Source organism: Mobula hypostoma, chromosome 4 (assembly GCF_963921235.1).
Source record: "Mobula hypostoma chromosome 4, sMobHyp1.1, whole genome shotgun sequence".
In the NCBI taxonomy this organism is placed as follows: domain Eukaryota; kingdom Metazoa; phylum Chordata; class Chondrichthyes; order Myliobatiformes; family Myliobatidae; genus Mobula; species Mobula hypostoma.
The window spans coordinates 17,491,638-17,517,209 of record NC_086100.1 but is presented as its reverse complement, the minus strand read 5'-3'; the positions used below and the strand labels follow the sequence as shown (position 1 = coordinate 17,517,209).

At 44.3% G+C, this 25,572-nt stretch overlaps 1 protein-coding gene across 1 annotated transcript in view; it reads right to left on the bottom strand.

Annotated features, from left to right (window-relative positions):
• Nucleotides 1-25,572, bottom strand: part of clrn1 (clarin 1) — a 42,933-nt gene that overhangs the window by 5,095 nt on the left and 12,266 nt on the right. The window contains exon 2 of the mRNA XM_063044813.1: nt 9,045-9,224. Within this exon, the coding sequence (XP_062900883.1) occupies nt 9,045-9,224 (180 nt within the window). The remainder of the gene's footprint in view (nt 1-9,044; nt 9,225-25,572) is intronic.

Here is a 25,572-nt window from a genome sequence, read left to right as displayed (position 1 = left end):
GGGAGCCCCTCAGGGCTGTGTACTGAGTCCCCTACTTTACTGCCTGTATACCCATGACTGTATCGCCACCCATAGCTCCAATCTGCTAATTAAATTTGCAGATGACACTACGTTGATTGGCCTTATCTCAAACAATAACGAGGTGGCCTACAGCAGTGGTAGTCATGGTCCTCAACCATGTGCAAAGCACATGCTACCGGGCCGCGAGGAAACAATATGATTTGGTGATATGAAACAATATGAGTCAGCTGCACCTTTCCCCATTCCCTGTCACACCCACTGTTGAACTTTAACGCACGCGAGGTCATCAGTGACCCAAGACACAAATGACCCAAGACGTGCAAAGGAATGAGTCCGTGACCCATTTGTCAATGTCCCCGGTGAATCTTCCATGTCAGCGCGGGAAAAAGATCAATTCCTCAAGCTTGCAAGTGACGGCGGGCTGAAAAGTATGTTTGACATAACATCTCTGCCGGCATTCTGGATCAAAGTCAAGGCTGAATATCCTGAGATAGCCATGAAAGCACTGAAAACGTTGCTTCTATTTCCAACATCATATCGCTGTGAAGCGGAGTTTTCTGCAATGAATGCAACGAAAACTAATTTGCGGAATACACTGGACATAAGGAACCCCCTTCGAGTATCGCTGTCTCCCATCACCCCTTGATGGGACTGTCTTGTTGCTGGAAAACAAGCCCAGGGCTCCCACTGATTCAGCGATATTGGTGTGTTGCAATGATTTTATATGTTCATATGGGGAAAATATGCGCTGTGTGTTTAATATCCAAACATTACTTAAAATGTTATGATGCTATTGACTTATAAGTGTCTTATAATTCACTGGTCCCCAACCTCTGGGCCATGAAGAATGCAGTGGTGCAGCGGTAGCCGGAATGCACCCAGCACATCTTTAAGAAAAAAAGCCGAAATAAAGAAGCTAATTAATTAGGTGCCGTCCAGCACATAAATGTCAGCCCAGATCAGAGGCGATTGCCGATTGCGTCACCTCTGTTCTGGGCTGGCATTTACGTGTCGGGCAGTACCTAATCAATTAGCTTCTTTATTTTGGCTTTTTTCTTAAAGATGTGCTGGGTGCATTCCGGCTACCGCTGTACCGTTGCATTCTTCGCGGCAATGTATCAGTCCACGGTCTGGAGGTTTGGGACCACTGTTATAGTTGACTTATTACTATATTCATGCGAGGAAAATATGCGCTGTTGTGGCGGCCTGCACACGCAGGACTCGAACCGCCATCGGGAGCCGCGGGCAGACATGCGGTAGCGCGTTTGGAACTACTCGCTTGGGGTGGACCTTCCGGGGACGGTCTGACGTCACGTCCACCCCGCGGGTCGCAGGGGCCCATGGGAGGGGAGATTTAAGCGCGCAATTTTGAATCAGTAAAGGCATTCTGAGTTCAGCTTTCTCTGCCTCCGTGTGTTTCTTTAGTAGCGCATTTGCACGTGACTACATTGTGTGTTTAATATTAAATTCGATAGATAAACCCCTTTAGAAACGAAATTCAGTGTATTAGCCACTTATAAGTGACTTATAGTTGACTTATTACCTATATTCCGGTCACAATTAACACCCATCCCGCACCCCCCCCCCCACCGGTCGGCTGGTCCACAAGAATATTGTCAATATTAAACTGGTCCGTGGTGTAAAAAAGGTTGGGAACTCCTGGCCTACAGGGAAGAAGTCATCTCTCTGACACAGTGGTGTCAAGAAAACAACTTCTCCCTCAATGTCGCAAAAACAAAGGAGTTGGGTGTGGATTACGGGAGGAATGGGGAGAGGCTAACCCCTATTGACATCAATGGATCTGGGGTTGAGAGGGTAAGCAGCTTTAAGCTCCTTGGCATCCACATCACCGAGGACCTCGTGGTCTGTTCACACCAGCTGTGTGGTGAAAAAGGCACAACAGCGCCTCTTTCACCTCAGACGGTTGAGGAAGTTTGGTGTGGGCCCCCAGATTCTAAGAACTTTCTACAGGGACACAATTGAGAGCATCCTGACTGGCTGCATCACTGCCTGGTATGGGAACTGTACCTCCCTTAATTGCAGGACTCTGCAGAGAGTGGTGTGGACAGCCCAGCGCGTCTGTAGTTGTGAACTTCCCAAGATTCAGGACATTTACATGGACAGGTGTGTAAAAAGGGCCCCTAGGATCAATGGGGACCCGAGTCACCCCAATCACAATCTATTCCAGCTGCTACCATCCGGGAATTGGTACCACAGCATAAAAGCCAGGACCAACAGGCTCCGGGACAGCTTCTTCCACCAGGCCATCAGACTGATGAACTCACACTGATTTGAGTGTACTCTATATTACATTGACTGTTCTATTTATTATAAATTTTAAGTTACTATGATTGCACATCGCACATTTAGATGGCGACGTAACGTAAAGATTTTTACTCCTCATTATTGTGAAGGATGTAAGAAATAAAGTTAATTCAATTCAATCAGGACTCTTCCATAGGTTCACACACACAAGCTGCCGGAGGAACTCAGCAGGTCAGGCGGCATCTATGGAAATGAATAAACAGTTGATGTTTTGGGCTGAGGCCCTTCATCAGTACTGGAGAGGAAGGGGGGAGATGTCAGAATTAAAAGGCGGAGGGTGGGGAAGGAAGATAGCTAGAGGGTGATAGGTGAAGGTAGGAAAGATAAAGGGCTGGTGAGGAAGGAATCTGATAGGAGAGGAGAGTGGACCATAGGATGTAGGAGAAAGGGAAGGAGGAAACAGAAACGCAGAAAACCTACAGCACAATACAGGCCCTTCGGCCCACAAAGTTGTGCCGACTATGTCCCTACCTTAGGAGGGGACACAGGGAGTCCAAATTTCGGTGGTTTTCTCTGGGCTGAGGGGAGACCGGATAGAAGTTCATAAGATTGTGAGAGACATAAATAAACAGCTAGTAGCTTCCTGGGGTTCAAATGCCCAGAATTAGAGGGCATATACTTATGTTGAGGCATGCTCCTGTCTACATAAATGGCCCTCTCCAAGGATCGTCACTTTGTCGTGATGGAGGGGTTTGTGAGTTCCTGAGATTCAGAGAGTGACGCCGCCCAGAAATTAACAATCTGGAGCTTAGCTCCTGGTAGGGTCACCCATGATGACAAAGTCAAGGGGGATTTTCTGGACAAAGAATGATCCAACCACAAGACCTGAGCGGTGGAACTGGAGGAAGATGATGACAGATCACAACGGCGGTGAAGGCGGAGGAAGGCTGCAGCAGTGAAGAGTCCACAGTTGGCTGGACCCTGACCCCGATCTGTCAAGGACTGTGTAGTGACTGCCCACACACCAGCCTCCCTATGCACAGGTTTTCCGCATTAAGGAAATCCACCCTAACATCTTGGATGATCAGCAGATGTTACCTATTTGCAGTTTAGCAAAGCCTTCAACAAGGTCCTGCATAGTAAGTGGGTCTGGAAGGTTACTTCCCATGGAATCCAGGAAAAACTGTGAGAAAAAGTCACCCTTGAGTTCCTACTAAATCTTTCCCCTTTCACCTTAAACCTAGGCTTAGATCTTACCTGCTCAACCCTGGGAAAAATGCCGTGAGCATTCACCCTATCTATGCCCCTCCTAACTGTGTACACCTTTCTAAGATTAACCCCCCCCCCCAATCTCCTACACTCCAAAGGAATAAAGACCCATTTGTCCCATATTCCAATCCCTTAAACCCTAGCAACATCACCATGAATTTCTTCTTCAAATCTTATTCTAGTCCAAATAACTACAATGTTTCTGGAAGTTGCTGGAATATTCCAGATGGCATGGAGATGCAACGTACCTTGATGTCATGGCTCAGACTCAGCTGTGTTTTAGGTTCATGGGGATGGGTTTAGGAACAGAGCGGGCATTTAGAGGTTAGGGCTTAGGGACAGGAATGAGAGACAGCTAGAGGTCAGAGGCAGTAGGTGAAGAGTCAGGGACGGGAGCCACTGTTTGGAGTCCAGGTTGGTGAGTACTGGATTGGAGGGCCATACAGGCAAGAGCCACGAGAGTCACTGGGGTCAGAGGTCTGTGTAAGTTGAGGCCTGAAGGTCAAACCCATGACCAGCAAGTCCTGGGGCTGAGGCTTGTAGGTTAAACCTGTGATTGGAGTGTCCTGAGGTTGATACCCAAGTCCAGAGGGTAAAGCCAAAAGTCAAAGCCCAGAGTTTGGTGAGTCTGGAGGTTAAAGCCCGAAGGTTGAAGACCAAAGTCATTGAGATCAGAGGTAGGGGACTGAAGACCAAAGTCATTGAGATCAGAGGTGGAGGACTGAAGGCTGAAGACCAAAGTTATGGAGATCAGAGGTAGGGAACTGAAAGTTGAAGACTCAATGTCAGCTTGTCCAGAGGTTGGAAGCTCAATACTTTTAAGTCTGCAAATCTTTTAAGCTCAATGAAATTTAGAAGAATGAGGTCATTGAAACATATCGAATATTGAAAAGCCTAGATAGCGTGGATGTGGAGAGGATGTTCCCTATAGTGGGGGAGTCTAGGACCAGAGGGCACAGCCTCAGAATAGAAGAACGTCCCTTTAGAAAAGAAATGAGGAGGAAGTTCTTTAACCAGAGGGTGGTGAATCTGTGGTATTCATTGGCACAGACAGCTGCGCTGTGGAGGCAAAGTCATTGGATATATTTACCGTGGAGATTAATAGGTTCTTGATCAGTCAGGGTCTCAAAGGTCATGGGGTGAAGGCAGAACGGGGTTGAGAGGGATAGTAAACCAGTCATGATCAAAGTTCAAAGTAAAATTTATTATCAGAGCACATACATCCCTGAGATTCTTTTTCTGGAATGGTGGAGCAGACACGATAATCCAAATGGCCTTTCTGCTCCTATGACTTGTGGTCTTATGAATCTGAATCTGAGCATGCAAATTATATTTAGGTCTGTGCAATGTCCTTCACAGGGTGGTGGATGCAAAGTTTTTGAGTATATTTGAGAGGTTAGTGGGTCCATCATATGCAGTAGTTTGTAATATGGACTGGAGGAGATGATTAGAGGGGCAGAGTGGCCAACTCCACCTTCTACATTTGCACATTCCCACATCTGAATGTAATCATCAGATTCGGATGTATTTATCACAGGTAGATCGGAACATACAGTGAAATGTATCACTTGTGTTAACAACCAAGGATGCCTTCTCCTCCAATCTGGTTCTATTTCAAGTTAAATTTTCAGGCCACTGAACCTCCTACTACTGGGAACAGTTTCTCCACAACCTCTATCAAACCCTTTCTGATTTTGAAGACAATCTCAGCCCTTATTAAACCCATCCTCCTCTAATCCACACAAACAAATAACTTAACCCCCAACTACAAATGGTTAGGTATGACCTAAATCTAGAACATAGAAGAATTATGATGAGGAGAAATTGGATGTGCTGGGATTGTTCTCTGTGAAATGGAAAGGCTGAGGAACATTATAAGTGAGATTTAGCTTCAGCATCTTGCCATAGAGATTTGAGCTTCTCGGGTTTTTGAGCACCTGTTATCTTAACAAGAGTCATTAAGCCCCTGTGCTTTCGGTTTAATCTGGTCAAGTTAATTGTGACTGGCACGGATTTCCCGCAGACTACGATTATTTAAAGAACACTCTCATGCAGGGACTTAGTGGAGTCATTAAGTTGGATAGAATGAATTGTCTCGTGGTGCTTCTCAGTCGTTCTGCGGAGGCTCTGTTGTTATTCCTATGTTGAATCTCTTGTTTCTATCTCCTCCTGGGGATTCTGCCATACCTCCACTCCTGGGGCTGAGTCGTGAGCTTGCCGTCTGCAGCTCCTAGTTGAGTCTGTGCCAGTGACCCCCGTGACAGAGAAAGCCTGCCGTTCCCCTGCCCTTGGGTCCAGTTCAGTACTCCGAGACCACACTGTGACACGTAGTAAATAAGAAGAAAGGTGGTGGGGTGGAGATACATCTCTACCAAAGGAAGTGAAAGGTGTTCCTTCCCTTTGCTAGCCTGCAGGTCACCGTTGGGCAAGGTACAGCACCTGCCTAGTCCCTATTCAGGGTCACGTGAAGCCATGGGAGCAGGTGGTGGATGGTTGTATGAGCAGCTGGTGCACATTCCAAGTCCTGGGTTTGCAACCACTGATGCCAGGCAGACAGTTTCTGAAGAGAATTGTTAATGGCTGGGGTCACTGTCTTGCAAAGACACTGCCTAGAAGAAGGCAATGGCAAACCACTTCTATAGAATAATTTGCCAAGAGCAGTCAGTCAAAGAGCATGATCGCCCATGTCATATGATATGGCATGTAATGGTGATGATGAAGAAATAAGAAGAATTAGTTTCTTTAGGTGAAAATCAGAGGGCACACAGCACAGATGAGGCCAGGCTAAGACTTTGTCCCTGCAGCATAGGAGGTTGAGGGGTGACCTTATAAAGATTTATAAAATCATAAAGGGCAAATCAAGTGGATGGTCATAACCTTGTTCCCAGTATAGGGAAATCTAAAACTAGAGGAGATAGATTTAAGTTGAAAGGAGAAAGATTTAAAAGGAAATCAATTTATAACTTTTCCCCACACATAGAGGCAATGGGTATATGGAATGAGCTGCAGAGCTGGGTATAATTACAGTGGTTAAATTACATTTGAGAGATACATGGATAGAAAAAGTCTAGACATCGATATAGGTCAACTAGTTGGCTGATGGTGTAGTGGCAACAGAACTGGACTTCTGAGGCGAATGGTCCTGAGTTCAAATCCGGCCGGCTCTTTGCACATTTTCCAGCCATGCTAACTGAGCATACAGGGAGCAACTCGGCCTTGTTAAAAATAGTCAAATGCTACGGAAATGGCTAAAAATGCCACCTGATGCACAAGGTGTGAAAAGGAACCAAATTGTCATGGACCAAATACAAGAAAATGGAACTAGTTGAGATATCATGATCATCCTGGGCCAAAGGCTCTATTTCTCTGATCGTTTATTGAAGGTGAATTGGAAAAAATTCAGAGAAGGTGAACAATCTCTGATTCAAATACAGCTCTCTATCAATGGGGATCATAACAATTGTAGTCCAGGTGGGACCAACCAGTTGCACAAAGGATCTCTCTGTACCGTAAAGGCTGATAGAAACATAGAAAACCTACAGCACAATACAGGCCCTTCGGCCCACAAAGTTGTACTGAAAATGTCCCTACCTTAGAAATTACTAGGCTTACCCATAGCCCTCTATTTTACTAAGCTCCTTGTATCTATCCAAAAGTCTCTTAAAAGACCCTATCATATCCGCCTCCACCACCGTTGCCGGCAGCCCATTCCACACACTCACCACTCTCTGCGTAAAAAACTTACCCCGACATCTCCTCTGTACCTACTCCCCAGCACCTTAAACCTGTGTCCTGCTGTGGTAATCATTTCAGCCCTGGGAAAAAGCCTCTGACTATCCACACGATCAATGCCTCTCATCATCTTGTACACCTCTATCAGGTCACCTCTCACCCTCCTCTGCTCCAAGGAGAAAAGGCCGAGATCACTCAACCTGTTTTCATAAGGCATGCTCCCCAATCCAGGCAACATCCTTGTAAACTTCCTCTGCACCCTTTCTATGGTTTCCACATCCTTCCTGTAGTGAGGTGACCAGAACTGAGCACAGTACTCCAAGTGGGGTCTGACCAGGGTCCTATATAGCTGCAACATTACCTCTCGGCTCCTAAGTTCAATTCCATGATTAATGAAGGCCAATACACCGTACGCCTTCTTAACCATAGCATCAACCTGTGCAGCTGCTTTGAGCGTGCTATGGACTTGGACCCCAAGATCCCTCTGATCCTCCACACTGCCAAGAGTCTTACCATTAATAGTATATTCTGCCATCATATTTGACCTACCAGAATGAACCACTTCACACTTATCTGGGTTGAACTCCATCTGCCACTTCTCAGCCCAGTTTTGCATCCTATCAATGTCCCGCTGTAACCTCTGATAGCCCTCCACACTATCCACAACATCTCTAACCTTTGTGTCATCAGCAAACTTACTAACCCATTCCTCAACTTCCTCATCCAGGTCATTTCTAAAATTCTCAAATAGTAAGGGTCCCAGAACAGATCCCTGAGGCACACCAATCCCTGATGTTGGATCCTAATGTTCTTGTGATTGAAGGTTCTTTAGAAGTCAAGAATGAAACATAAAATTTGTTGATTACGGTCGTTTGTTAAGTGTTACAGGAATGAAACAAGGGGAAAGAAGATGAAGCGTGAAAGAGAGGGGAGAGAGAGAGAGAGAGAGAGGAAGGAGAGAGAAAGAGAGGAGAGGGAGAGAGAGAGAGAGAAAACGAGAGAAAGAGAGAGAGAGAGAGACGTGGTCCTTTTATACTAAATTGTTGATAGCAGATATTTCATTTGCTTGAATTAACCAACAGATAGCCCATGTTCAAGTAATGCGATACCTGCAAATGTAACCACTAAAAAGCACATCATAGGTAATTAGATAAAATACAAAAAGCAGACCAACATAAGAAAGTTAAACTACAAGGAAGATAACAATAATAAAGTCCAATCCAATACCGATTAATACATCAACATTAATGTGGACTAGCAGAAGTCCTGACAATGTCCCATGCCCACTCTTCCATCTGCTAGTCCTGGAATAGAAACAGAACATAGACCAATACAGGATCTTCAGCCCATGATGTGCCAACATTTAAACTGACTCTAAGATCAATCTAACCCTTCCCTCTCTTGTAGCCATCCATTACCACAGGACTCTTGAACTCTATCCCTCTACTAACGAAGCTCACACACCACTTGCCTTCTCAACCACCCTGCCAACTTGCGAGCAATTTTGAGGGATCTACGGACATGGATCCCAAGATCCCTCTATTCCTTTACACTGCTAAGAATCCTGCCATTAACCCTGTACTCTGCCTACAAGTTTAACCCAGGTGTATCATTTCATACTTTTCTGGGTTGAACTCCATCTACTTCTCAGTCCAGCACTGTATCGTGTCAATGTGCATTGTAACCTGCAACACCTTCTCCACTATCCCCAACACCACCAATCATTCATTCATTATGTTGATCTCAAAGATACTCACATGCAATGGTATTCCAAAGGTATAAGCCCATAGGACCATGGAGGGTCTCGTAAGGTCTTCCAAAAGCATTGAACATGAAGAATCCAGTTGCCACCAGAGCAAATACAATGATCGCTACAGAAAACAGTAGAACCATGACGTGAAGGCTTGCAGGTATGGCATCCAATAACGTTGGGAAAACTGGAAAAGAAGCAGCAGTTGTTGAGCGAGTTGTCTTGTTATATTGTTTACCAAGAGTGTGTTAACGCACATTCTCCAAATTCAATTTTTGCCCCAACACCTGAAGAACAGTATTAAAGACTATATAGAAGGTTGAATATGCAAGCAAGGATGTCATGCCGAGGTTTTATAAGGCATAGGTCAGACCATATTTGGAGTATCGTGAGCAGTTTTGGTCCTACTATCCAAGAGAGGAGATACTGGTATTGGAGCAGGTCCAGATGAGGATCACACAATTATCCCAGGAAAGAGAGGGTTAACATATGAGGCTCATATGATGTTTCTGATCAGACCTGCTAGAGTTTGCAAGACTGAGTGGGGATCTCATTGTATTGCAAGGCCTAAATAGAATGGACATGGAGAGGATGTTTCCAAAAGTGGGAGAGTCTAGGACCAGAGGGCACAGCCTCAGAATAGAAGGATGTGAGGAGGAATTTCTTTAGCCAGAGGGTAGTGACTCAGAGGAATTCATTGCCTGTGGAGAACAAGTTGAAAATGATTCCATGGTGAATGGTTTGCCATATGAAGAGCATTTGATCGCTCTGGGCCTGTACTCACTGGAATTCAAAAGAATGAGGGGTGACCTCATTGAAACCTATTGAGTGGTGAAAGGCCGTGATATAGAGTGGATGTGGAGAGGTTGCTTCCTATGGTGGGAGAGCCTAAGACCAGAGGACATGGCCTCAGAATAGTGGGGCATCCTTTTAGAATGGAGATGAGAAGGCATTTCTTTAGCCAGAGGGTGATGAACCTGTGGAATTCACTGCCACAGGTGGCTGTGGAGGCCAAGTCATTGGGTATGTTTAAAGCAGAGGTTGATTGATTCTTGATTAGTCAGGGCATGAAGGGATACGGGTAGAAGGCAGGAAATTGGGACTAAGAAATATTGATCACCCATGATGAAATGGCAGAGCAGACTCGATATATATCTTATATATCTTATGGTCTTGTGGTCTTATTGGATCTATTTAAAGTGGAGCAGACTCGATGGGCCAAATGGCCAAATTCTGTTCCTATGTCTTATGGTTCAATTGAATAAGCACCAATACGTCATTTGGAAAATCCACAGAGAAAGCAAGGGAAGGGTCTGCAGTGGATGAGAGAGTTGGCAGCCATGAAAGCAAGATGCCAAAGGTGAAAGTGTCTCAGTGATGCAATGGCATTCGCTCTGCCTCATTACAGTGAGACGAAAGCCAGCACAAAGTCAAAACCTAACCACTCTTATCTAAGACCAAGCTGGAATGGAGAAGCACAGGGGCCCAGTCTGATGTCCTGAAGACGAGTTCAAATCCAAACGGCAACAACTGGGAAGGAACAGGAATTCTGAGAAATAGATAAATCTGGAATCATTATTGGCCATGAAATGACTGGGTCGTGGTTAAAAATCCATCAGGTTCACTCATATCCTTCTGCAGTATATCTGCCAGAAGACCATAAGACGGTCAGTACTCTGCAAGAGTCTTAGGCATAAATACAGTATATAGCTAGGGTGCCTTAGACATTCGTGCATAACAGTGATTTATGTATTGCACTGTACTGCTACCGCAAAAAAAAACAAATTTCATGACATGTAAGTGATGATAAACCTGATTCTGATATGGGTCTCCATTGTGGACTGAGAATGGGAAGGGTGCAAGGAGAGGGGAATCATGGTTGGGAAAGGGAGGAGGGAGAGGGGAGGGACAGGAAGCACCAGAGAGACACTCCGTAATGATCAATAATTGGAATGAAATGATCTTGCCTGATGTCTCAGAGCTGGGTGTGTCTGCACCCACACCATCTCCCGCCCCAGTCACTGCTTCTCTGCCACCTGTCCCACGCCCCTCCCGTGGCACTCCACCCTCACCATTCCCAACATCCTTTATACCCGCCAGGTTTACAAATTGCCTTCCGCTCCACATTGACAAATACAGTACTGTGCAAAGGTCTTGGGTATTCCAGCAATATGTACGTGCCTAAGACTTTTGCACACTACTGTAGGCGCAGAATCAGGCCTTTCGGCTCGTCAAGTCTGCTCCGCTGTTCTATTATGGCTGATCCTGGAGGATTTCGGCTGGTCAGGCAGCGTCAATGGGAAGAGAAACAGACTTACTGTTACCATTAGTAGAGATAGCGATTCAGGTTGATAATCCTTTGTCAGGACTGAGAAGATTAAAGGCAACAAGTGAAACTAGGGTTGCCAACTTTCTCACTCCCAAATAAGGGACAAAAGTAGCAGTCAAATACGGGACACTTGTGTTTACCCCGGGAAAGACTACCATGACCATGAAGCCTTGTGCAGGCACCTGTGTGTGCATGCGTGTACGTGCCGATTTTTTTCTACAAATCGGTTTTGGTTTAATCTTCCCGATTCTGTTGTGAAACTACACTGCACATACATTATTTCTACTTTATATAGGCTGTGTATTTATCATATAATTCCTGCTTTTACTATATGTTAGTGTTATTTTAGGTTTTATGTGTTATTTGGTATGATTTGGTAGATTATTTTTTTGGTATGGGAACGCTCAAAAATTTTTCCCATATAAATTAATGGTAATTGCTTCTTCACTTTATGCCATATCGGCTTACAAACGGATTCATAGGAACGCTCTACCTTAGTGGGGGAAATACGAGACAAGGGCGGTCCCGTACGGGACAAACCAATTTAGCCCAATATACGGGATGTCCTGGCTAATACGGGACAGTTGGCAACCCTCAGTGAAACTGAGGATGAACAGGACTGGAGAGCCAAACAGAATCCTTGTTATAATGCTGATGAAGTGTCCTCAGCCTGAAATGTTAACTGCTTCTCTCACCATAAGATATAGGAGCAGAATTAGGCCATTAGGCCCATCGAGTCTGCTCCGCCATTCCATCATAGCTGATTTATTATCCCTCTCAACTCCTGCCTCTCCCCTGTAACCTTTGAGACCCTTACTAATCAAGAACAATAAATTCCACAAAACTCATCACCCTCTGGCTAAAGAGATTCCTCTCTGGTCCTGCCCTAAACATGACTGCAGATGCACAGAAGGCGGAGGCTCTCATCTGTCCTCTGAGACAGCTCAGCAACTTGTCATGATCTTTCCAACGACGGGAACTAATCAGCATAATTACACAGTAGCTATACCAACACCTGTGAATGCTTTAAAGAAGGCACTGCAATTGTGACTTTACCAATGGATGCAAATTTGGGTGATATCAAATTAGCCACCTGTTTAAATCTTTTCCAGAGAGTTTTTCCATCGGCCCTGAAGGAAAATGTAGAAGAAATGTAAACAAAATGCCCCCTTATTACTCCATCTACATATCTGTTGCACAATGTCAAATTTACCCACTCACACTTAGAAACAAAGAAAACCTACAGCACAATACAGGCCCTTCAGCCCATAAAGCTCTGCCAAACATGTCCTTACCTTAGAAATTACCTAGGCTTACCCATAGCCCTCTATTTTTCTGAGCTCCATGTACCTATTCAGGAGTTTCTTAAAAGACCCTATTGTTTCCGCCTCCACCACCGTCACCGGCAGCCCATTCCAAGCACTCAGCACTCTCTGTGTGGAAAAACTTACCCCTGACATCTCCTCTGTACCTACTTCCAAGCACCTTTAAACTGTGCCCTCTCCTGCTAACCATTTCAGCCCTGGGAAAAAGCCTCTGACTATCCACATGATCAATGCCCCTCATCATCTTATACACCTCTATCAGGTCACCTCTCATCCTCCATCGCTCCAAGGAGAAAAGGCTGAGTTCACTCAACCTGTTCTCATAAGGCATGCTCCCCAATCCAGGTAACATCCTTGTAAATCTCCTCTGCACCCTTTCTATGGTTTCCACATCTTACCAGTGCCTTGACTTTTCTCAGGAAGCTAAAGCAATTTGGTTCTCCCTGACCCTCAGCAATTTTTATTGATGCACCAAAGAAAGCATTCTATCCTGATGCACTTGGGCTTGGATTAGCAACTGCTGTGCCTGAGACCGTAAGTCGTCAGAAGAGAATTAGGCCACTCAGCCCATCGAGTCTGCTCTGCCATTCCATCATGACTGATTCATTATCCCTCTCAACCCCATTCTCCTGCCTTCTCTCCAGGCAACACAGCCTGATTACACCAGATTTGCCCAAGTTATGGAAACACAGGTTCATTTATTCATTCAGAGATACCGTGTGTAACAGGCCCTTCTGGCCCAACAAGCTGTACCATCCAGCAACCCATCGGTTTATCCCTAGCCTAACCACAGGACAATTTATAATTAACCTACTAACCGGTACGTCTTCGGACTATAGGAGGAAACCAGAGCACCCAGAGGAAACACACTCAGTCATGGGGAGAACTTGCCATCTCCTAGCAGACGGTGGCAGAACTGAACTCTGATGCCCTGAGCTTAATAGTTTCACATTAACCAGTACACTGCTACGGGGCCCTATACCATGGGTGATAACAGAGCTACCTGTACTCACACTGTAGGTAACACGGCCCGATTACACCAGGACCTGCTCATGATTTTCAAATTAAATCAGAAAGTGAAGGCTCTCATCAGATTTAATAAACATGGATAAATGGATAAGTGTGGTAACTGTAAGTTTCTTGTGACGACAGGCAACTGCAGACACCTGTAGACATGGCTCAGCACATCACAGAAACCAACCGTCAAATGACACAATCTGGGTCTCAATGTGTAAATTTGCACTGGAATCTGGACTTTCTTACCAATCGCACCCAGACAGACAGAGTAGGCAAGTACACATCGACCTCCCTGACCCTGAACACTGGGGCACCACAGGGATGTGTACTGAGCCCACCCCTTTACCCATGATCGTGCCCCTGCCCGTACCACCACCTCCATTGTCAAATCTGCAGACGACACCACAGTGACTGGATTAATTACAAATAACAATGATAGAGAGTGGAGGTGCAGAAACTGACTGAATAGTGCAATAACCATAACCTTTCACTCTATCTGTCTGTCTAGGTACCATATCCGATGTGGATGTTGGTGACCATGGTTTTCCATATAGATCTATCCTTCGTTCTTTGGATGACTTCCATTTCCTCGATGTGTAGCCACCTGGCTATGCTTTTGATGTACATAAGCCGAGGCCTTCCTCTAGGCTTGCTCCCCTCAATCTTTCCAGACAGCATGAGTTTTTCTAGTTCATCTTTCCGCATGATGTGTCCTAGGAATCTGAGTCGTCTTTCTCTTATTGTTGGTATGAGTGATCGAACTGCTTGGGCTCTTCTGAGAACTTCTTCATTTGATGTGTGTGTGGTCCATGATATTTTTAACATTCTCCTGTAGAACCATAATTCAGCTGCTTCTAGTCTCTTTTCCATTGTTGGGGAAATGGTCCAGCATTCACTTCCGTAAGTCAAGATAGAATAAATGTGGCACTGCAGGATTCTGTTTTTAGTGTACATGCTCATCTTTCTGTCTATTAATATGGTCTTCATTTTTTAGAAAGCTTCTTTCGCCATTGCTATTCTGTATTTGATATCTGTGTCATGCCTGCCATTACTTCTTATCAGGCTGCCAAGATATCTGAATTTGTTGACTTGTTTGATGTTTGTATTTCTGATCTTGATCACACATTGTGGGATGTTTGTCTTTCTGGAGATGACCATGCTTTCTGTCTTCTTGGTGTCGATTGAAAGGCCTCGGCGATTACTTTCTGCTGCCACTATAGTGAGTAGTTCTTGAAATTTTGTTTCTGAGTCAGCTATTAATACAATGTCATCAGCATATCTGATGTTATTTTCATTATGGCCTCCAATTGTGAATCCTTTGATGTCTTTGATACTTCTCAAGATATTTTCACTATACAGGTTGAATAAGTCTGGTGAAAAGACACAACCTTGCCTGACTGCTCTCATGATATTCACATACTCACTCACTTCTCCTTCTATTCTGATGGACGCTGTCTGGTCCCAGTATAAGTTTCTTAAGAAACGTACATCTTTCCCATCTATGTCAAGATCTTGAACCATATCCAGAAGATCTTGCTGTCTGACAGTCAAAAAGTGTCAAAACCTTTCAGTCATCATCAAAAAAAACCAAGGAAATGATTACCGATTTCAGGAAACCAAGAAGGTATGAACAACCTCCACTGCTCAAAAGTGGCAAAGCAGTGGAAAGGATCTCCAGCTTTAATTTTTCAGGAGCTCCCTTGGACCACCAGCACCTCCTTGATAATAGGGAAGGCTCAGCAGTATCTATACTATCAAAGGAGTTTAGAGAGAGCAAATCCACCCCAAAGCCGCTGGTAAACCTTTATTGGTGTGCAATTGAGGGCATATTGACCTACTGTATGGTACACCAGCTGCAACAAGTTTGACTAAAAAGCACTTGTTCAGCACAGACTAAATGGGCCAAAAGGCCTGTTTCAGTGCAGTAGTGTTCTATGACTCCATGACAACCAAATATGGTTCCTGGTCCAAATGACTCGATTCTTTGTCTCCACAATAATAGTCTAGGATTGGACATCATTCCCAAGCTCCAATGGTCTACCAAGACTCACTTTTATTCATCGAAACATACAGTGAAATGCGTCAACGCACCGGAGGGTGTACTAAGAGTAGCCTGCAAGTGTCACCACATGTTCCACTGCCAACATAACATGCTTATAATGCTCAACAGAGCGACATAGAACACAACAAGCGACAGAGCAACACCAGCAAAACAAGCCCTGTTTGGCCCCCTCCCACCTACCCGCCCACACACAGTCCTCCGACCACAGAGCTCAGACTCACAGACACTGGGCCTTCAACACCTCCAGCGGACTCTTAGGGATTCTTGTGTATCGGGCCTCGACTTCAGGACTTCAATTGACCTTCGGGCTTTGATCTTCGGTATTGACCCAGAACTCGCCGTTGATGTCAAATGGAGACCCTGAATGAGGAACCCGAACTCTGGACTTGCCGATGATGGGACCCGAACACTGGGCCTTGAACTCTGGTCTTGCCAATTTGTGTAACTAGGGGGTCACCAACCCTTGTTCCTCCTGCCTGCCCAGAGCTCCGATTCTGGAGCCTGCTGACCATGAGGGGGCCACCAGCCCTCACGCACGATGGTCTGTCAGCCTAACATCCGACCATGGATGTCCCACATCTGGGTTGCTGGCCTTGAACACAGAGTGCTGGTTTCCCCCATATCCCTGCCTCTGAACCCTAACCTGACCTCTAACTCCCCCTCTGTACCCAAAACCATCCCTACGAACCTTACAACTAAATCTGTGCTGCGACCTCGACTGAGACTGTAACTCAGCGCCATCTTGATCAGATAATGTCCTATTCTCTTCAGACTTCTGCAATCATTTCTGACATCAGACAAGCTCAGTAGAAGCCCGACCTTCAAAATCTCTCACCTCCAGCAGCAGGTTTGCCTTTAGGGGGAAAAAAAACATACAGCTCAGAAGAGAGCTCAGTCTTTCATTGATTGATATCTCAAGTGAGGAATCTGAATAACATTTAATAGACGTAAACACAAGGAATTCTGCAGATACTGGAAATTCAAGCAACACACATCAAAGTTGCTGGTGAATGCAGCAGGCCAGGCAGTAACTTTGATGTGTGTTGCCAACATTTCATAGATCTGGAATTAGATCTTTTCCTACCTTTCTTCAAAAGTGCAAAGAACATCAGGACTGTTTCCCCTCTGAGTCGTCACTGGCCTGGTACAGCGATTGATGAAGAGCTCATCGAATCCACAAGATGGATTGTCACTGTACACACTTCTGAAGGTGCCTTGGCATCAGTTAGGGATTCAAGTCGTCACATTGCAGAATGGTTCAGTATGCAATCAAGCTATAGCTTTTGAGCAAAGGGTTTTTATCGGAATATTTGTAAGATGAAGACACAACTAATTAACCACAGCACAATTCATTCCTTCCATAGCACAACAGCGTAGTCGTTTGTCCACTTTTCAGGGCCAACCATCACTGGCTGGGGTCTCCCTGTGATGATGTGGGTTTCCTCTGTGTGCTCTAGTTTCCTCCCACGTTCTAAAGACACATGGATTAGAGTTTGTGGGTTATGGACGTGCTATTTGGCACTGGAAGCACGGTAACACTTGTGGGCTGCCCCGTCACAATCTTTGATTTGATTTGGCGCAAATGGCTCATTTCACTGTATGCTTGCATGTTCGGATGTACAGTTAAAACTAAACTTAATTCTTAATCTTACCTTTTAAAAATAATCTGTAAAGTCAACTTCTTAAGCAATTTTCCCAAGTACAGTGGATTCCAGATAATTTGACCATCAGCTAATTGGGGCAGCCACCATTTAGGTCAACTCTGAAAGAGCAAAAACTAATTGAGAAAGTAGCTGGTATTTCATTCATTTATTTGGGATATCATACTGCTTAATTGGAACAGGAGGCTGTTGCTAAAGTTTCTAACCAGTGTCAGAGGTGTGCACTGTGTGGCTATTAGACACTATACCTTGCTTAGAGTGAACAGTTTTTAAATAGTGTCAGCTGGGTGTGTTTGTGTTAAAAAGCACTGATTTTTGTCACTAATAGTTGGCGAGAAATAAGCAGCAAGACAAATCAGAATGTTTTGTTCACTGTAGTTTCAAGCACTCAGGCTTAGAGATGCCAGAAATGGCTGGGAGTGAAAAAGAAACAATTTCACCACTTCCACAAGAATTATGAAGAATGTGAAGGTATCGACAATCATCTTGAATGTAACAATGAGAACGAAAATTTGGAGAATGCACTGTAGGAAAGGCAGTCCATTATCTACACCAGGTGTCTGCACTGATTTTATTCACTGAATACATTGAATTAATTCCTCCGTCGATAACTATTAGGAACAAATACACAATTTTATAGTACTGTAGTACTATTGGAAGTTCTAATTTGTCCTGTATTTCTTTTAATGCATAATTTCTTACTCAGTTAGATTGTAACTTGTCTTTTTTTTATATCTTTTTAACTATTTCAATGAAACTAGCAAATTGTTGCAATCACTTAATGGGGCCAAAATGTACTCATCCTGATGGGTCCTAATCCACTGTATATAATCCCAGCATGGCAGATTCTGTCTGTGAAATTTTATACAAAGGTTACTGCTGATTCACAGCTTGGTGGGAGCTGGTATGGTGTTAGCAACATTAAACAGAAGAAGCAATTTGCTTCAATTTACAGCCACCGTTTAGCAACTCACAGTTTGTTACCCTGCACCACAAGGACTGTGATGCATGTCTCCTATCTGCAAAGCATCTGTCAGGCTCAATCAGCTTTCTTCATGGCTACTGAATGCGTGACATGTGTAGTCCCAAACCAATAAACTGTACCTGCAGTTAGATTGTAAGCTCTCCGTGTAAGTGTTGGTTAGCTAAAGTGTATGTATTTGATAAATTCATTCAATTTGGGAATACATCAGGTGAAGGAGATAGGGGAAAGCAGAATCTCGGTGGCCACTTTATTAGGTACACCTGCTTGTTAAAGCAAATCGGCCAATCTTGTGGCAGCAGCTCAATGCATAAAAGCATGCAGACATGGTCAAGGGGTATGGTTGTTATTCAGACCAAACATCAGAATGGGGAAAAAGTTTGATCGAAGTGACTTTGACCGCGGAATGATTGTTGGTGGTTGTCGGGTTGGTTTGGGTATCTCAGAAACTGCTGATCTCCTGGGATTTTCACGTACAACTGTCTCTAGAGTTTAGAGAGGACTGTGCGAGAAACAGAAAAACATGCAGTGAGCTGTGGTTCTGTGGCTGATAATGCTTTGCTAATGAGAGAGTTCGAAGGAGAATGGCCAGATTGGTTCAAGCTGACGGATATCAAATATCCACATGTTACAACAGTGGTGTGCAGAACAGCATCTTTCAGTGCACAGCACGTTGAACCTTGACGCAACACTCACAACACGCTGGAGGGGCTCAGGTCCGGCAGCATCTGTGGAAAAAAAATGGGTCAACGTTCTGGGCCAGAACACTCCGTCGACCGATCTTTTCCACGGATGCTGCCTGACCTGCTGAGTTCCTCCAGCGTGTTGTGAGTGTTGCTTTGACCCCAGCATCTGCAGATTATTTTGTGTTTACGTTGAACCTTGAAGTGGATGGGCTACAATAGCATCCCAGCTCCATTCCTGTGACCTGCTACTTAATCTAGGTTGGTAACAGAATATAATAATATTGGAAGATGGTGTTAAAGAATTGAGTAAATCTAAATCACCATATATTTGCCAGCAAAGGCATTAATGAACTTGGATTAAAATAACTTTCCTTTACTGACTGCTTTGTATGGATCTGAGATCATGAAAGCCACTAACTAAATGTAATTCAGCATTTATTTCTTTATAAAGAGGAAAGACTATCTTTATTTGAAATATGTACCTCGAAGCATACAGCGACCTGTGCCATGAGCATCAACAACAAATAGAATCCAAGAGTGTGCTGGGGGACACCCGGCAAGTGTTGCCATGCTTCTGGTGCCATCGCATGCCCACAACTTACTACCCAGTCCAGTCGTCCTTGGAATGAAAGAGGCAACTGGCGGACCGGGAGGAAACTCACGTGATCACGGGTGGTACGTAAAACTCCCTGCGGACAGCAGCAGGAATTGTAGCCCAATCGCTGCTACTTCATAGTGCTGTATAGTTGCAAGTCATTCAATTTTTCTGCAAGACCATAAGACACAGGAGCTGAATCAGGCCATTCAGCCCATCAAGGCTGCTCCGTTGTTCCATTTATTTTTTGGTTGATTAATACAGTAATCAGTAATACAGTAGCCCAATAAGCCATGCTGTCCAGCAACCCAACACTAAAAACAATTGAAACAACCTTATCTCAGGACAATTTACTTTGACCAATTAATCTACTAACCGGTACATCTTTGGACTGTGAGAGAGCACCCTGAGGAAACCCTCGCGGTCAAAGCTAAGGTACAGAATTTGATGCCTGCAATTACATAGAGCATTAAATTTTCTGAGGGCAAAAAGAAACAATAAATATTGTCATACCATCTGACAAATCAATCAATCAATCCATCCATGGATGACCAGCCTGTCAAGACACAAGTATTGTGTCTTTCTATTTGGCTGGCCTCCCGATCATGATAACACAAGATCATCTAGAGCTTCTTGGGGTGAGGAAGGCTTGGTACTTGGGAGTTCGTGGGAGGGAGAGGAGGGAAGAGTGCAGGGTGCAGGGTGCTCTGTAGGACAGGTGTATAGCCTGATTTGGATTCACTAACCGTTGTTTCATTTGTCTTTATTGGTATCCAGTAAGTCAGACAGCTTCTGTGGAAGAGCTGAGATCCTGCATCAGTTCACTATATTCCTCTGTTCCTTGATCCTTCCAAAAGTTACTGACCACCACTTTATATACTTCTAATGAATTGGCCTCCACAACACACAGGGGTAGAAACCTCCTGAGATTTACCATCCACTGAAAGCAGCTTTTACACACCTTTCTGTTGAATGACAAGCGCCTTACCTTGTAACTACAGCCAGTGGCCACTTTATGAGGTACCTCCTGCAGCTAATAAAGTGTCCACTGAGTGTACGTTCATGGTCTTCTGCTGCTGTGCCCAGACTGGTTCAACACATAGTGTGTTCAGAGATGCTCTTCTGCACACCACTGTTGTAACATGTGGTTATTTGATTTACTGTCGCCTTCCTGTCAGCTTGAACCAGTCTGGCCATTCTCCTCTGTCCTCTCTCATTAAAAGGACATTTTCGCTCACAGAACTACCGCTCTGTCGTTTTTTTTCTGTTTTTTTGCACCATTCTCTGTAGAGACTGTTGTGTGTGAAAATCCCAAGAGGTCTATAGTTTCTGAGATACTCAAACCACCCTGTCTGGCACCAGCAATTATTCCATGGTCAAAATCACTTATATCAAATCTCTTCCCCATTCTGATGTTTATTCTGAACAGCAGCTGAGTTTTACCTTAACATTGAGTGGTGGCTGCCTGGAATTCACTGATGGGATTGGTGGTAGAGGCAGATGCATTAGGGACGTTTCAGAGATTCCTGGATCAGAATATGGATGAATGAAAATGGAGGAGTATGGACTATATAGGAAGGCAAGGTTAGATTGATCATAGAATAGATAAAAAAAAGACATCAAGCCAAGTCACTTTTTATCAACACACACAAAAAATGCTGGTGAATGCAGCAGGCCAGGCGGCATCTATAGGAAGAGGTACAGTCGACGTTTCGGGCCAAGACCCTTCGTCAGGACTAACTGAAAGAATAGTCCTGACAAAGGGTCTTGGCCCGAAATGTCGACTGTACCTCTTCCTATAGATGCCGCCTGGCCTGCTGCATTCACCAGCATTTTTTGTGCGTGTTGCTTGAATTTCCAGCATCTGCAGATTTCCTTGTGTTTGCGTTTTTAAAGTCACTTTTTATTGTCATTTCGACCATAACTGTTGGTACAGTACACAGTAAAAACGAAACAATGTTTTTTCAGGACCATGGTGCTACATGAAACAATACAAAAACTACACTGAACTACATAAAACAACACAAAAACTACACTTGACTACTGACCTACCCAGGACATCAAAACATTGTAGGCCGAAGGGCCTGTACCGTGTTGTACTGTTCTATATTCATTCTTCTATACTCCAAACAACACAGACCGCAACTTGTTTAGCTTCTCTTAATCGGATAATTCTCAGGAATTGGCGAGGTGAATTTATTTTGGACTGCCTCCGATTCTATTATATCCCTCATTTTAGGTAAGAGGACCAAAACTGATCACAGGAATGAAAGGGTTAAACCATGAGGAATGCCTGATGGCTCTGGGTCTGTCCTCGCTGGGGTTTATAAGAATGAGGGGGATCTTGTTGAAACTTACCAAATAGTGAAAGGCCTAAACAGAGTGGATGTGGAGAGGATGTTTTCAACAGCACGAGAATCTCGACCAGAGAGCACAAGAATCAAAGTTCAAACTAAATTTATTATCAAATAATAAAGCGGAGGATGAAAGGAGACTTGATACAGGTATACAAGATGTTAAGAGGCATAGGTAGAGTAGGAAGCTAGCTCTTTCTCCCCCCAAGGTGGAAATGCCTAATAGGAGGGTGCAATAATTTGAAGGTGATTTGAGTTAAGATAAGGCGGGATGTTAGAGGTAGTATTTTTTTTAAAAAACAGAGTGGTCAGTACATGGATCGCACTGCCAGAGGTGGTGGTAGAGGCAGATGCATTAGGGACATCGAAGAGTCTCTTAGATAGGCTGGAGTGACAGAGTGCGTACATATCTCTTCCAAAGGAGCTACAAGGTGCTCCTCCCCTCTGCTAGCCTGCAGGTCGCCCTTGGGCAAGGTGTAACACCCGCTTAACCCCTTCCCTCCACCCCCCCACACAATCAGGGTCACGTGAAGCCACGGGAGCAGGTGGTGGATGGTCATATGAGCAGCTGGTGCATGTCACAATTCCTGGTTATGCGACCACTGACACCAGGCAGGCAATCTCTAAAGAGTGTTGATAATCTGTCTTGTGTTTCTGTGATATCATTCTGGAGAAACATTGTATCATTTCTTAATGCATGCATTACAAAAGACAATAAAAGAGGACTGCGTGTCCTCATAATCTAATCTAATCTAATCTAATGGGGTCACCCATCTTGTAAAGACACTGCCCAGTAGAAGGCAATGGAAAACCACTTCTGTAGAAAATTTCTTTCAGGAACACAGATGGTCAAAGATCATAATCGCCCACGTCATACGACACAGCACATAATGATGATGGTGATGAGGTAAGCACACGGATGATAGAAAAATGGAGGGCTCTGCGGAAGGGAAGGGTGAGATTGAACTTTGAGTAGGTTAAAAGGCTAGAGGGCCTGTACTGTTCTGTATTCTTCTCTGTTCGATGTAAACTGTAAGAAGCTACACAAGTTGGAACTAACAGGCTCCACACACCAACGAATCATCAATAATTTCTGAACATTTGTTAATGACGAGGAATAACTACCAGCCCAATCACCTGCAGGAAGTGGATTGTCATTGATCGCCCTCAACTCGTTCCTCCTTTGCCGACAATATACATTTAAAGATAATTGCAATCTTTCCCTTTAAGAGAAGGTGCCCTTTAGAGATGAACCGGTGACCCAGAGCAACAGCATATACCATCACCCTTAATTAACCATGACATATGGCTCTTTTTAAAATGAAAGCGTATTGTAGAAAGACTGCCATCTTATCCAGTGAATTATCCTTCCAATTTTTCAGAGGAGAGGGGAACTTGGTGGCTTGCATTAAAGTTGAGAGTGGAACTTCACCGATTTCCCTTTGCCCGCTGAGTGAACTCAGCCCCACATTCAATTTGCTGTTTGCCGGGTGCAGCAGAGATTTACCAGGCCGCTGACTGGACTACAGAGCATGAGGACAGGTTGAGTGAGATACCGCCTTTTTTCATTGCAGTGAAGGAGGATGAAAGGTGACTTGATAGACGTGTACAAGACTATAAGAAGCTTAGGCAGTGTGTTTAGCTCTCACCGTTTTTTCCCCCAAGGGCAGAAATGACTAATATGAAAGGATGCAACTTTAAGGTGATTGAAAGAAAGTATTGGGGGATATCAGATGTTTTATTTTATACAGAGAGTGGTAAGTTTGTGGAATGCACTGCCAGGGGTGGCAGATATATTAGGGACATTTAAAAGACCTTTAGATAGGCACCATGGTTGAAAGAAAAATGGAGAGCTATGCAATAGGTAAATGTTGGATTGAACTTGGAGTAGGTTAAAAGGTCAGTACAACGTTGTGGGCCAAAATGCCTGAGCTTGCTGTACTCCTCTCTGTTCTATGTTGGTTTCTTCATTAAGCCAAGAAAGAACAGGAATTACTGTCTGCAAAGTTGCAGCATCAACCCATCATTTTGGCTGTGGATGGTCAGAGTTACCCAGTATAGTAACAGGCCATTCAGCCCACATTGTCAATGCTGATCATCAAATACCCATCCCTGCTAACCCCCATTTATTAGCAAAAACCAAACTACTGGAGGAACTCAGTGGCTCGAGCAGTTTCTGAGGTTGGATAAAAACTGCTGATACTTTGGTTTGAGACTTTCCATTAGACACAAAACACAGAGAATTCCTTCCCCAACCCAACCCTCAGATACTGCTTGAACTGCTGAGTTCAATTCAAATTCCTGGGTGTTCAATTTACAATGAAGACACAACGGCAGCTATATTTAATTAGGAGTTTGAGGAGAGTCGATACGTCACCAAAGACACTCGCAAATTTCTATAGATGTACCGTGGACTGCATTCTAACTGGCTGTGTCTGGTATGGGGATGGGAGCTACTGCACTACCTTTTTTGCACTAATTATTTAACTATTTTATTCATATACTTCTTACAGTAAGGGGCTGGCTGGTGGCGTAGTGGCATCAGCGCCGGACTTTAGAGCGAAGGCTCCTGAGTTCGAATCCAGCCGGCTCCCTTGCACGCTTTCCATCCGTGCTGGGCTGAGCGTCGAGCTAGCAACTTGGCCTCGTAAAAATAAGAAAGCCTGCTAAAAAAAAAATGCCATCACGATGGCGTCCCAATGACTCCACTCAGAGTTAAGGGCTTTCTTCTCTTCTCCCTTACTGTAAGTCACCGTTTTCATTATTATAAACTGCTGCTGCATAACAAACAAATTTCATGACATAGGCCAGTGATATTAAGGCTGATCATGATTCTGATTTCCTTCACCGATTTGTTTTTATCTTCTTTCAGGTTCCAACATCTGTAGAGTCTCTTGTGTCTCCACACACAAGCACTTGACAAGTGGTATTTACTGTTGCCTTCCTGTGGGGAGATTTTATTTTATTTAGAGATAATGGGCCCTTCCGCCTCGATGGACCCGCCACACCCAATCCCACCCTTGTGGCCAATTAACCCATGAATCCGTATGTCTTTGGAAAGTGGGAGAACACTGGAGCGTCTGCACGAAACCCACAGGGGGAATGTAAAACTCCCTCCAGACAGCGGTGGAATTGAACCTGGGTTGCTGGTGCCATAATAGTGTTATGCTAACCCCTACAGTACCGTGCCCCCATGTTATCATGCTGTATGGTACCTTGTGTTCACCCTGCAAACCCAGTGCAGGTACATTTTTAAACCTAATACTATAATAGTGAACAGCTGAACAAAAACAGCTTGTCTTATTAAAAGGACAGAGCTCAGAGGAACTAGAGACAAGAATACTTCTAAAATATATGTTCCTTTTCACTGCAGCCAACTCTATGAGGAAGTTGAGCCTAGTACTTCCTTTGAATCAAGATGTTTCCTTCTGGAGACTAGGTTTGCCTCTCCTATCTCACAAATGAAGTCTATGTTGGAATGTTTGACATTTCCTATTCTGTGTATTGCTCAAAGTTAAAATTAT